Consider the following 12,885-nt stretch of genomic DNA (forward strand, 5'->3'; position numbering starts at 1 on the left):
ATTTTTGGTGGTATAGGACTTGCCTTGAGATGCTTTGAGGGGGTATGGGTCTCATCCTGGGATGTCTTGTTGGGATGTCTTCCTGTGTGCATTCTGGGCATTTTTAAGGTCTGAGGCTCATCTTGCAAAATCCTGGTGGGTATATGACTCGGCCTGGGGCAACTTAAGTGGTTTAGGGCTCATCCTGGGATGTCTGGGTTAGTGTATGGGGTTCATCCTGTGACATCGTCAGGGTCTGGGACTTATCCTGGGACATCTTCAAGGTCTGTGGCTCATCCTGTGCTGTCTGGAGTGGTATAGGGCTCATTCTGGGGAGTCTCGGAGGTGGGACGGGGTTCATGGCGGGACATCTCTAGGTTATGTGGCTCAGCCTGGGATGTTTTCAGGGTGTACGGGGTTCATCCTGGGGTGTTTTTTTTTGGGAGGGGGGGAAGGGGCTCAACCGGAGTATTCTGGGCGATACGGGAGCACTCCCCGGGCTGTGGAGAGGACACGGGCTCGCTGCCGCGGGACCGCGGCCACCTCAGCCGGGGCGCTGAGGGGACACGGCGGCCTGGGCTGCCCCACTGCCTCCGGGTGGAGGAGACACGCCCCTCTTTCCGCCGCCACAATGGTACGGCCGACACCCCCGTTTCCATGGTGACGACGCGGCGCCTGCCAGAGGCGGCGCTCATTGGCTGTCGCTGCCGGCAGGGGCGGGGCGGGCAGGGTCGCTGCCCAATCCAAAGCCCGTCCGCAGCCGAGGCCACGCCCCTCGGATTAAGGCGTGGCGGGCGCTTCCGGCGGGGCGGGCGCGGGAGGAAGCGGCGGCGATGGCGTCGGGCGGTGGCCACGGATCCCGCTCGCCCTCCCCGGCCGAGCGCCGCCCGCCGCCCTTCCCCGAGCACCGCGGGCTGGGGGCCCCCGACAGCGACTCGGAGGGCGAGGACATCTTCACCGGCAGCGTGAGTGCGGCCGCGGGCGGTGCGCCGCCCCGGGGACGCTGCGGGGCCGGGCCCGTGTGCGAGGGGTTGCCCGGAGCATCTTCCGGGCTTGGTGAAAATAGTGCGAAACACCCACAAATCCACCAGAATAAAGGGAGGGGCGGCGATGCCTCTGGTCTCCTGTCCCTTCGGGGGGAACTGCGGAGAGGGAGCCGCGGGCCGGGCGGGGGTCACAGCGTGGCTCCCGTGGCCGTGGGCTTGAGGAGAGGCTTGTGCTCGGCTGCTCCCCGTTTCCCCGGGGTTGTGGCCTCTCTGTTCGTGCAGAACTACTGTCTAGAGCCGGGTTGGATGGAGCTTGGAGCAGCCTGCTCTGGTGGAAGGTGGTGGATCGAGATGGGCTTCAAGGTCTCTCAGGACCGTCCTCCAGCAGCAGCCACAGCTCAGTCTCCTTGCAGTGTAGCTTGTGAGGCTTCACTGGGGGGAGAAGCCTCATCTGCCTTCTGCCAGCATCATCAGCTCTGGTCCCCACAGCTTCCAGAGGGTGTTGGTGTGGCTGCCATGGTACCTTCAGTTTGAGATTGAGGGTGGTGTGGTGACAGGAGGCATCCAGTGTCTCCTGCTCACTAGGGCTGGGCTCCTGCTGGGCTGCAGGAGGGTCTTGGAGGGGTTGGTGGTACTTGTTCAGCAAACCAGGTGCTGCTGCACAACTCCATGCTGAAGGAGGAGGTGTGAAGGGTGTCAGTGCCGTGCCTTGTTTCCAGACAGTCTCCTGTGCAGGAAGCTCAGCTTGCTGAAGGCTGTTGGCATTGTCCCAGGTTTGCTCCAGGCAGTGACCAGCAGGTAGGAGCAGAGTTAAAACACTGACTGGTGCTTTCCCAAGCTGGATCCCATTCAGCTGAATTTCCCTGGCCCACCACTGGCCTCTGGTCCTTGGGATGAACATCATCGTCATGGGGTGGGGATCTCAGCTGGGGGGGCCACAGAAGCTCTTCCAGCAGCCTGGAGGCTGGAATGCTGTGGGGTTTGATTCCGTGAGCTCTGGGAGCTTCTCCCCACCTCATCCAGACTTTTTCCAGCCTGCCTGATCCAGCTGGCAGTGCAGGAGGAGTTGGTGTCTGTGGCAGGAAGTTCTCTAGGAACATTCTGCAGCTTTCTAGCCCAGGGAGGCCTTGAGCAGGAGATTGTGGCCGTGACCAAGTGAACCTGCTGGGAATGGCTTGGCCAAGCTTCTCCTGCCACTGACACAAAGCCGGAGCTGTCTCTGCCCTGCTTCTGGTGCAGCTCCTGCCAGTGCATTGTGCTTGTGTTTCCCCTTTGCAGCAGGGAAAAGGGTAAATTTGGGGGAATGTGGATAGATTGTGACCTTGTGAGGGTGAACCTCAGACTACTCTGGGCAAAACAGCAGCTGGGTTGTATGTTTGGAAATCTGGGAAAGTTCAGCCATGGGCTTTGCAAGACGAAGGTGCTGGTACCTATGGCAGGCACCAGGTCATGGAGATGGTCTGGAACTTCTCAGGACCTTTCTTTACTGAAGAACTGGAGGATGCAGGAGGTGGCTTGGTGGTTTGTGGCCCACCAAGAGGGGTGAGCACTGAGTGCCATGGGATTTCATGGGAATCACACATCCCTCTGCTGGAAGGGGAGGCTGGTGAGCCACAGCAGCTTATCAGGTGTTTGGTTTTGTTGTGGAAGCCGCTGTCATAACTAATAATGTGCCTGTTCTTGTGACCTGCTGGCTTTGCTTGTGTCTGCCCTTGAACATTAGGAAAACACTTTGTGGGAAGCAGGGGAGGCAGATCTGCCTGGCTGCTGGCATTCAGGTGGCTCAGCAGCACCTGGGCATCAGGAAGGAATGCAAGGAAGCATTTGGGTCAGACCTGAGTAGAACCAGAGCTGGACCTCATCTGTCTGTTGACAGAGGTTTGATCCCTGTGTGACCACTGCCCTTTCTAGGGATGCCCCCAAGAATCAGCTCTTCCCAAACAAGTTCTGTTTCCCTGTGGTGAGCGTCAGGCTGGTGCTGGGGGGACCTCTACCCTCACATGTGATGTTGTGGGGTGCTGAATCTGGCCCCAGAGATGGCTGGTGTCATGCCATGGGCTGATCTAACAATGCCTCCTCTGTAGCACAAGATGGAGAAGTAGGAACAGGGCGTGGTGTCTTCATGCCTGAGGAACTAAATTTAAGGCAAACTGGGAAGCAATTGTGGTAGAAAACCACTTTATCCATGCGCAGTGGGGTTCTTTATGAACCTGAAGATCTCCTGGGGGAGAAGAGCAGCTGTGTGACTCCTGTCCTCATAGGTCACCACTGGTACCAGTCCTCTCGTTAGCTTGGACACTAGTCTGAAGGGGTCTGGGGGGATGTTTGGCATGGGGGTCTCTGCTCCCTGCTCTCCATCACTAACAAATGTAGCTTGTGCCTTTAACTACTGTGATCCAAGCTGGGAGCAGCTTTAGGAAAACATCCTAAAATACAGAAGCTCTTGCCATCAAGTATTTTGATGGCTGTTTTGTTTTTACCACCTGAAGAAATGAGCCTACCTCCAAGGAAAGCTGCCCCAGCACAGCTTTACTCCTTCAGGAGCAATGTGACCCGATGGTGCTTCCTTGCTGCAGAGAGTGCCAAGGAGCTGCTGGTTTGGAGTCTCTAATAGAGCTCCATTTACTGCCCATCAAAGGCCTGTTCTGTTCTCTGCTGGGACCTACAGAATAGCACTTGCCATCCCCTTCTTCCTTGGGATATCTGCCTGCCTGAAAAGTGAGGGAGGATTTGCCATGCAGGCATCTCTAACAGAAATGCTGGAGCAGCTCTGTCTTCTGGTGGGGTGGACTGGTTGGCATAAAAGCTCTTGGGTGGGCTGTCCCCTTGTCCCCAAGCCTGCTCCTAGCAGCCAGGATGGTCCTTTTTGGGTGGAAACGGGTTCTGGAGTTTAGTGTAACACTTGTCCTTAGAGGTGGCAGAAAGGATCATACTGAAGGGTGAGTGGAAGGCCACAGGGTGGTGGACAAGGAAGGTAACATGTTTGTTCCTCCATCCCTCAGTGTAAATGACCTGTCTTTGACCTTTTAATCTTCTCACAGAGCAACTCCCCAGCCCTGAAAGCAGAATCTCCTCTCCCTGTGAGCAGCTCTTCCAAAGAGAACGGGGTTCATGTGGAGCAGGATGATCAGGACCTATTTGCAGGTGAGTCTGTGTGTGCTGAGCCTCTCTCAGTCCAGGCCTGGAGTGATAGTCCTAAATATCCATAAGCAAAAGCAGATCAGAAGTCCTTACCACAAACATGTTTCAGTCCACTTGTTCTGGTGTTGTGTTTGGGAAGGTTGGGGCACCCTCCATCAGGTCTCTAGGATAATCTGGACTAACTGTTTGGGAGCTGAAGAGGATTAAAATGAGGGTTGCTTTTGTTACCTGAAGCCGTGAGGTGGTGAGTGTCTCCTCAGAGTTGATGGATTTTCCTTCTCTGCCTTCTCCTGACTCCGAGCCAGTGCAAAATGTATCTTTAGTAGAGACCTGACTGTTCCCAAGGAACAGGAAACACAACTCCCCTCAGCAGGGGAAAATGAGGAGGGACAGACATTCCCCAGCCCAGTCAATTCTGGCTGGAGATGAAGGTTTTTACATCCTCCAGGTGGAGAAGTGACCTGGGAAGGAGCCTTCTTCCCATGTGACAGGTGAAAATCTGCCTTGGCTTTAGCTGCTCCAGGGTGCAGCTCCTCTAGCACGCAGCAGGGAGGTGATCAGTGAGAGGTGATGCCTGGCTCCTTCTGGAATAAGAAGTTCATTGGATTAACATAATGTTCTCCAGCAGGATTGATCAGATGTTCTTACTGCAGCGACAATGCTTTATTTTGCTCTTCCCAGTGCTTACAGGTATCCTCCCTATGGATTTCTTTGCTAATTAAGATTACTGTTACTTCCTAGATCAAATGAATCAGAAAATACTGCAATTGCCTTTCCAGAAACCCCAAGGGAGAGGCTGACCCTTACAAACTTCTTTTGACAGATGCCACTGTGGAGCTGTCCCTTGACAACACTCAGAACAATCAGAAGAAGGAGGTGGCCAAAGCATCCAATCCTGTGCCCTCATTAGACACAGCAGCAAGCTCTTCTAGAAACCTTTCAAAGAGCTATGAGGAAGTGAGAATTGCTCTTCCAAACTGTCTTTGGCAGGAACCTCTCTGTGTGCTCTGTAAACATGAATCTTAAATGATGTAATTAACATGTAATTGCCTTATTGAATGCCCTGATTTGTATCTTGGGCCATTAGCCTGAGACTGATACCACTGGAGTGGGGCTCAGGTCAGCCTGTGGCATTCCTGCTCCTGTGGAGATCCAGAATGCTTCCAGAGTTATGATAGTGGTGGATCTGGTCCTGAGGGTCCAAGCTGTGACTCCGAGCTCTGCAATTTCTTCTTGAGGCTGAGCAGTTTGTGCATCAGTCTGGGCAGATAGTGGGGTAGGAATGACAAACCCAGTTTGGGATCCTTGCCTGGACATGATGAGGAGCTGGAAGGCTTTACAGAGTGATCCTGGCCAGACTGAGGTGCTTGAGGTGCCCTGGCAGGGGAACAAGCTCACTGTAATGGTTTGGGGTGGGTTGAAGCCTGTTTTCCTGTTTTGACTTGCTGTCCCCCTGTGCTTTCTCCAAACAGCTGGAGGAAGAGGAGCAGGAGGACAAATTTGACCTGACTGTGGGAGTGAGCGACCCGGAGAAAGTTGGTGAGTTCCTGTCCTGCTTGGTGAAAGGTTGGGGAACCAGGCTTGGCCCTGCAGCTCTGGCCTCTGGGGTCTCTAAGCACAAACCTGATCCTTGAATGACGTCTCCAAGGCTTCCTCTGACACCTTAAAGAAATGATGCTGCACCAAGGTGAGAACAAGCAAGGCAGAGTCAGTTTCTAGAAAGCCTAGAGCCAGGTTTTTGGGATTCTTGGTGCCTGGCACTGTGGTGACCAGCTTGGCATGACCTCCAGGCAGCACTGCCCTCTGTGGAGTTGGCACAGAGTAAGCAAAATTCCCTTAACCTGAAACTGAGTGCATTATTCCATGCTGTGGCACATTCCCTGGAACTTGGGCTTGCCTGGGAACCAACTCTGGCTTCAAAACAAGAAGCAGGAGGGCTTCTGCCTATTGAAAGGGGGTCAGAGTGTCATGATCAGCCATGTGGAAGTTCCTGTGGTGCAGAAAACCCAAGGTGACATCTGATCCCAGCCAGCAGAGCAGCCTCACAAGTGGCAGCTTGTTCCCACTGTGGCTTGTTATCTCTGGAGCTGGGAGGTGTAAATCAGATGTATCTTAAGAGTAGCACTGGAGCTCGGAGGGTGCCCTTCGGATGAACTGCCAGGTGAAAGAGGATTTCTGTGTGAGCTGAAGCAAATTGCCTGTGGTGTTCCAGGATCCAGCCCCATCCAGCCTGACTTGCATGCTGTGAATAGACTGTTTCATGTGCCCCACAGCCTCCGAATTGTTGGGGTCTGAGCAGATGTGTGGAGCCAGCCCAGACGCTGCTGGCACAACAAGCGCCCAATTGTCAGTGCTGGCTCCCGTAGGAAGTGTGGGGAGGGATAAGCAGGTTGGGAAGTGGCTGCTGGGCAGGAGTCCAGGGCCACAGAGCAGGATGCTGCCTCTGGTTTTGCAGGAAGATCAGGGGCTCCATCAGACTCAAAATCAGGATCACCGAGGCAGGAAAATGACAGGAGCCTTGTGCTTTGTGTTCAGGGAATAGTGGGAAGTGCTGATGTTGTCATCCCAACACCTCGTTTCTATTTTCCACAGGGGATGGCATGAATGCCTACGTAGCCTACAAAGTGTCAACACAGGTATGTCTAACCCCTCTGTGTCTCATTTTCCATTGTTTTCCCATGCTTCAAGGCAGCTGGACTGTATGTCCTTAGCCAAGCCAGCAGTGACCTAAATAAACAGGAGGCCTGAATGCCTTGTTCTGTGTTCAGGAGTTATAATCCACAAAGGATGAGCCTATCTGAAGAATGGGGTTGGAATCTATTTGAAAGGCCGCTGGCTTTATTTTCACAGCCAGTTACCTCTTTGCAGCCTTGGCTGATAGGGATGCTCAGCATCGGAGGCAGCAGCAGGAATGACAAACATTGGGAGAGTCCCTGAGCCCAGGGCTGCTGCTGAAGGTTCTGTGCCAACAGCAGCATCAGATTGAGCTGACCTGAGCTCAGCACTCTGCAGAGCTGCTGCTGCTGTAGTTCAGTCACATCAGGAGCCATTCCCCTCAGTTTCCATGAGAAATGCAGCTGCTGGAGTGCTTTGGAGTCCTGCTCTGGGCTCTGGAAAGTTGCTCCAGCTGTACCATGTCTGCTGAGCTACAGGCAACCTGTGGTCTGAAGAAACAACTGGAGGACTTGTTATTCTTAATTCTGCTCTGCAAACTCAGTCCAAAGCACTGGTGGTCCCTGTAGTCTTTAGGTGACCTGAGGGGTGTGTCCCTGTTCCTGTGTGGAGAAGGGATGATGGGATTAGGCTGTGGGTTTACTAAGCAGCCCATGGCTGCAGGAACAGCTGCTTGTTATTTAATGCCATGAATGCTGCTGCTGCCTCCAAGGAGAACGCAGCTGTGAGGGAAGCTCTGGAAGACCTGGGCCAAAACTTGCTGTGCTCACATCTTCATCCCAGAGGTGCCAGCAGGCAGAGCTGGCAGGGCCAGGCTTTCCTGGGGGAGTGTGACCCCAGTGTCTTCTCTTCCCCAGACCAGCATGCCGATGTTCAGGAGCAAGCAGTTCTCAGTCAAAAGGAGGTTCAGTGACTTCCTGGGGCTCTATGAGAAGCTGTCGGAGAAACACGCCCAGAATGGGTTCATTGTCCCTCCGCCGCCTGAGAAGAGCCTCATAGGTGAGTGAGGAGCTGCTCAGCACCAGTGCTGGTCCTGCACAGCTCTCGTGAGCCCTTCTGATGGTGAGCTCTGTGCCTGAGGACAGGCCTGCAGCAGTCTCAGAGCTGACGGGGAAAATAATCTGGAGTCTGTGGCACCATACTTGGATCTCCATACTTGGAGCTCTGGACTTAAATCCTTGATGGAGTTCACAGATGCCTCCCCACCTGCTTGGTGAAGAGTAAAACCTCTGTGGTGCCACTGAATTGCTGTTCACTTGAGTCCAGCCTATTGCTTTGCCTCTTTCCTGCATGTCATTCCTCCTTCCTTGGATATGAGCAGATTTCAGATCTCCAAAGTCTAATTCCTGATGTGAGATTCCTCTCCTCCACTGTCACCCTGGTAGTCTGTAATAAACCACTTTACCTTGTGTGTAGAGTTTAGAGCAGCTCATTAATCACATCTTCCTTCTGTGCTAGGCATGACCAAAGTGAAAGTTGGGAAAGAAGATTCCTCCTCTGCCGAGTTCCTAGAAAAACGTCGGGCTGCTCTGGAGAGGTATGACCCCATCAGCTGTCCCTGAACTGCGTGAGGGACCTCAGAGAGGTCTGGCAGGTCTGGTCTTAACTGTGGCATCACCAAATTCTCCAGGGAGACAGGAGAACTGGTGGGTGAATTAGAGCAGTTGTTGGCTTGATTTCCAGCTCCCCAGCTGCTATACTGGAGTAAATACCAAGCTCTGTTGCTGTGATGGCTCAGAGCCAGATTTTCTACAGCCAGAGTAACTCCTGGAGTCATTCCTCCCACAGGTACCTACGGAGAGTGGTCAGCCATCCAACCATGCTGCAGGACCCAGATGTCAGGGAGTTCTTGGAGAAGGAGGAGGTCAGTGGTGTGGAGTAAGGTATCCTTGGAAGTGCTGAAGGAAGCGGTACTTGAGCAGTTAATGAGGCAGGATCCCACAGAGCTCAGCAGGAAGTGGCAGAACCCTGTGGGAGTTAGAGTGGGAACTGGTGTTGATACCAGGTGCCCACCAAAGCTGCTGAACCATCCCCTCAGCTGGACATGAGGGAGAAAATAAACAAAAGGCTTGTGGGTTGAAGTAAGGGCAGGGAGAGATTACTCAGCAGTTACCTCATGGGCAAAACAGAATCATGGAATGGCTTGGGCTGGAAGGGACTTTAAAAAGCCCATCTCATTCCACCCCCTGCCCTGGGCAGGAGCACCTTCTGCTATCCCAGGTTGTTCCAAGCCTCATCTGCTGGCCTTGGACACTTCCAGGGATGGGGGAGCCACAGCTTCTCTAGGCAACCTGTGCCAGAGTCTCATCACCCTCAAAGCTAAGAATTCCTTCCCAATATCTCATCTGTCCCTGCTCTCTGGCAGTGGAAACCCATTTCCCCTTGTCCTGGCACTCCAGGCCCTTGTCCCCTGTCCCTCTCCAGCTCTCCTGGAGGCCCTTTAGGCACTTGGTGAGGCTCTGAGATTGCCCCAGAGCCTTTTCTTCTCCAGGTGAACACCCCCAGCCCTCCCAGCCTGGCTCCATCTCCAATGGCAAAGCAAGCTTTTCCCTTCCTTTCCAGCTCCCAAGAGCAGTAGGAACCCAGACCTTGAGTGGAGCAGGAATCATGAAGATGTTCAACAAGGCCACAGATGCTGTCAGTAAAATGACCATCAAGATGAATGAATCGGACCTCGTAAGTGTCGGGGCACCTCTGGTCTGTCCCTGTCCTCGCTCCGGAGCCAAAGGCTCTTCCCAGCTCCAGCTGTGGGAATCAGCTCTGGCTTTACCCCTGCAGTGGTTCGAGGAGAAGCTGCAGGAGGTGGAGTGTGAGGACCAGCGGCTGCGGAAGCTGCACGCGGTGGTGGAGACACTGGTGAACCACCGGAAAGGTGACCGGATCAGCGCCGCGCTGGCACCGGGGCTGGGACAGTCACACCCTGCCCCGTGCCTGGGGGGTCACCAGCTGTCCCAGGGACACTTCCAAGGACATGGGACACTGCTATAGAGGATTTTGTCTCTTCTTCCTGGGAGACAGATGTAAAATGGTCACTCCAGTTCTTCTGTCCAGCTCCAAAAGCTTGGGGTGGTAATGTGAAAAGGAACCTGCGTCCTGTGGGATCACAGAATCCCAGGATGGCTTGGGGACTAAAGGGACCTCGAAGTTCATCTTGTTCCACCCCTGCCATGAGCAGGGACACCTTCCACTGTCCCAGGTTGTTCCAAGCCCTGTCCAACCTGGCCTTGGACACTTCCAGGGATCCAGGTGCAGCCACAGCTGTTCTGGGCACCCTGTGCCAGGGCCTGCCCACCCTCACAGGGAAGAATTCCCTCCCGATATCCTGTCTATCCCTGCCCTCTGGCAGTGGGAAGCCATTTCCCATTCCTGTCCCTTCGTCCAGGCCCTTGTCCCAAGTCCCTCTCCAGCTCTCTTGGAGGCACTGGCAGGGGCACTGAGGTTTCCCTGGAGCCTTCTCCAGGCTGATCAACTCCACTTCCCTCCATCCATCCTCATGGGACTGAAAGCTGCTGTAGCAAACCTGAGCAGAGCTGACCTTATTCCTTCTGAGACATTCTCTGGGAGTGGGGATGTTTTCCTTCCTCTGCATGTTCTGACTCCTGTGAAGCTGTGGCTGTCCTCCTGCTCGGCTGCTTCCCTTCTCATGGCTGGGGGCTGCTGACTCTGGCTGAGCCAGTGCTGGCTCTTCCAGCTGCTATCTCCTGGAGCTATGGAAAGTCAGCTCCAAGGGGTGAACCTTCTGCTGGGGAGCTCCTGGTGCAGCCAGGCCTGTCTCCTGACCCTCATCCCATTCCCCAGAGCTGGCATTGAACACGGCCCAGTTTGCCAAGAGTCTGGCCATGCTGGGGAGCTCGGAGGACAACACAGCCCTGTCCCGGGCCTTGTCCCAGCTGGCTGAGGTGGAGGAGAAGATTGAGCAGCTGCACCATGAACAGGCTAACAATGACTTCTTCCTCCTGGCTGAGCTCCTAGGGGACTACATCCGCCTGCTCTCGGTCGTAAGGGTAAGAACTCCTTTGCTCCTGCTCCTCATACCTGTCTTAGGCTCAGGAGTGCCAGGAGATCTTCCAAACTCAAGCACAGGACATAGCTGAGGGCATGCAAGGCATCCCACTTCAGGCAGAGGGAAAACTTGCTGGTTGTCCAGGTGTGCACTGGCTAGGTTGGAAAATGGCTGTAGGTGAGGCCTGGCTGTGCTACTGTTCCCAGAGGGGATGTGGAGCAAGTTCATGGCTTGTGGGTTACCCCAGCCCTTCCAGAGGTGAAGGCTGAAGCTGTGAGCTGGTAACCTTGGTTACCATGGTGAAAACTGACCTGCCAAGTGCCTGCTGTGGCAGAGCCTGAGTCCTGATGCTCCTGAGCTTGGGCATTAAGTTCACACAGCCCATCTGTAGTAGCAAGTCCAGCAGGCTGATCCCTTCCTGCCCCAAACACATCCTGCCACAGAGGCCAGAACACCGTATCCTTGGTCCACATGGGAGCTCTGGATGCTTCAGAGCAGGACCCAGTCTGTGTTCTGGCTCAGCTTTGGTCCAGGACCTCCAGTGTCCCCTTGTCAGGAACCCTCTGCCCCTCCTTCCCTCCAGGGAGCCTTTGACCAGCGCATGAAGACCTGGCAGCGGTGGCAGGACGCCCAGACCATGCTCCAGAAGAAGAGGGAGATGGAGGCCAGGCTGCTGTGGGCAAACAAACCCGACAAGCTGCAGCAGGCCAAGGATGAGATCTCGGAGGTAGGGAATGGAGCATGGGGCCTCTGCTCTGTTCCTGCCCTCCATGTTCCAGTGGGGGACCTTCTGGGCTGGGGAAGGAACCTTCTGGCCCGGGGATCTCCTGACTGGGAGGGACAAGTGTCTGTGGCCAAGCTAGCCTTGGGTGAGGCTGCAGGAGGGGCTGCTGGTGGTCCTGCTTCCCGTGACCTCAGTGCTGAGGTGGTGACAAGGGCTGGAAAGACCAACCTCTGCTCCAGCAACACCTCTCACGTGTCCTGTCGTGGCTCCAAACCCCCATGGAGAGGGGGGCAGGAGTTCCTTCTCCTGCCCCCAAACAGCACTTCCTGTCTCCGCAGTGGGAGTCCCGGGTGACACAGTACGAAAGGGACTTTGAGCGGATTTCTGCCGTCATCCGCAAGGAAGTGATACGGTTTGAGGTACGTTTAGGGCAGCCCTTGGGGCTGACCTGGGCTCCTGCTCCTCCTCCTGGCACAGCAGCATCCCTAAATCCCATAATGTACAAGCTGGGGTGTCGCTGAGAGCTTTTGGATAAGAGGGGCTTCCCCACAGGGACCCCATTAAAGTGAAGCTGGGTGGGCAAAGAGCCTCTGGGGCTGGTGTGCTGGTCTCCTCATGGCACCCCAGGAGGAACAGGAAAATCCTGGTGGTTTCTCCTTCCCCCTCCCAAAATCTGGAGGGTTTTGGTGGTTGGTCCAACTTCACGCCCATCTCTTGCAGAAAGAGAAATCTAAGGACTTCAGAAACCACGTCATGAAATACCTTGAGACGTTACTGAACTCTCAGCAACAGGTGAGTGGTCCCTGATGTGTTTTTGTGTCCAAGTTCAGGCCAAGCTTGTGAATCTCTCAAGCATGACCCCCCCTGCACTGCAGCTCCATCCTGAAGGCTCCTGACTCTCTCCCTCTCCTCCCTGCAGCTGGTGAAGTACTGGGAAGCGTTCCTGCCCGAAGCCAAGGCCATTTCTTAATTGGACTGAGCAAACCTGAATTTTGCCTTTTTTTTTATATACACTATACCTCCTCCTCTTTTCCACGTGAGCGGCCCCTCGTTCCACACGGTGGAGCTGGTAGAGGTGTCACCCCCAGACAAGCAGCTTGTGAGCCAGTAACTCTTCTAACTGTATATTTTTCATTTAGCAACATATATTTTCTTACTGAAGAGAAACTAGTTTCCTGCTTCCAGACCAGACCTGCAGCCAGGGTGTTAATGAGATCTGGCAAATATCTATTTTTCAGGCTGGGTTTTAAGGCTCTAATGAATTATCTTACTCCTGCAGTGCCATTAAAGTTCTGTAATAAAACTTCTATCAGGGCAAACAGGCTCTGGGTGTTGAGGGTGGGAGTGGGGAGGGGTAACGGTGCATCCAGTGGAGGGTG

General features: G+C 54.5%; 1 protein-coding gene across 1 annotated transcript; it reads left to right on the top strand.

Moving 5' to 3' along the window:
• Positions 1–754: 754 nt before the first annotated feature.
• Positions 755–12,825, top strand: SNX1 (sorting nexin 1). Its single transcript, XM_058846439.1, has 15 exons — positions 755–944; positions 4,007–4,109; positions 4,930–5,063; positions 5,579–5,645; positions 6,699–6,742; positions 7,637–7,778; positions 8,238–8,316; positions 8,568–8,643; positions 9,342–9,455; positions 9,558–9,651; positions 10,578–10,783; positions 11,366–11,509; positions 11,845–11,925; positions 12,227–12,298; positions 12,426–12,825. Exons 1-15 carry the CDS (start codon positions 813–815, stop codon positions 12,474–12,476), a joined length of 1,539 nt encoding a protein of 512 aa, XP_058702422.1. The 5' UTR covers positions 755–812; the 3' UTR covers positions 12,477–12,825.
• The last annotated feature ends 60 nt before the right edge of the window (positions 12,826–12,885 follow it).

This window comes from Poecile atricapillus, chromosome 11 (assembly GCF_030490865.1).
Source record: "Poecile atricapillus isolate bPoeAtr1 chromosome 11, bPoeAtr1.hap1, whole genome shotgun sequence".
NCBI classification, from domain to species: domain Eukaryota; kingdom Metazoa; phylum Chordata; class Aves; order Passeriformes; family Paridae; genus Poecile; species Poecile atricapillus.

Bases quoted from the DNA above. Each gene is read 5' to 3' on its own strand.
- SNX1 (XM_058846439.1), top strand. From the start codon at position 813: ATGGCGTCGGGCGGTGGCCACGGATCCCGCTCGCCCTCCCCGGCCGAG. The intron at 6,743-7,636 runs GTATGTCTAACC...TCTCTTCCCCAG, and splicing joins CCTACAAAGTGTCAACACAG to ACCAGCATGCCGATGTTCAG. The intron at 12,299-12,425 runs GTGAGTGGTCCC...TCCTCCCTGCAG, and splicing joins TACTGAACTCTCAGCAACAG to CTGGTGAAGTACTGGGAAGC.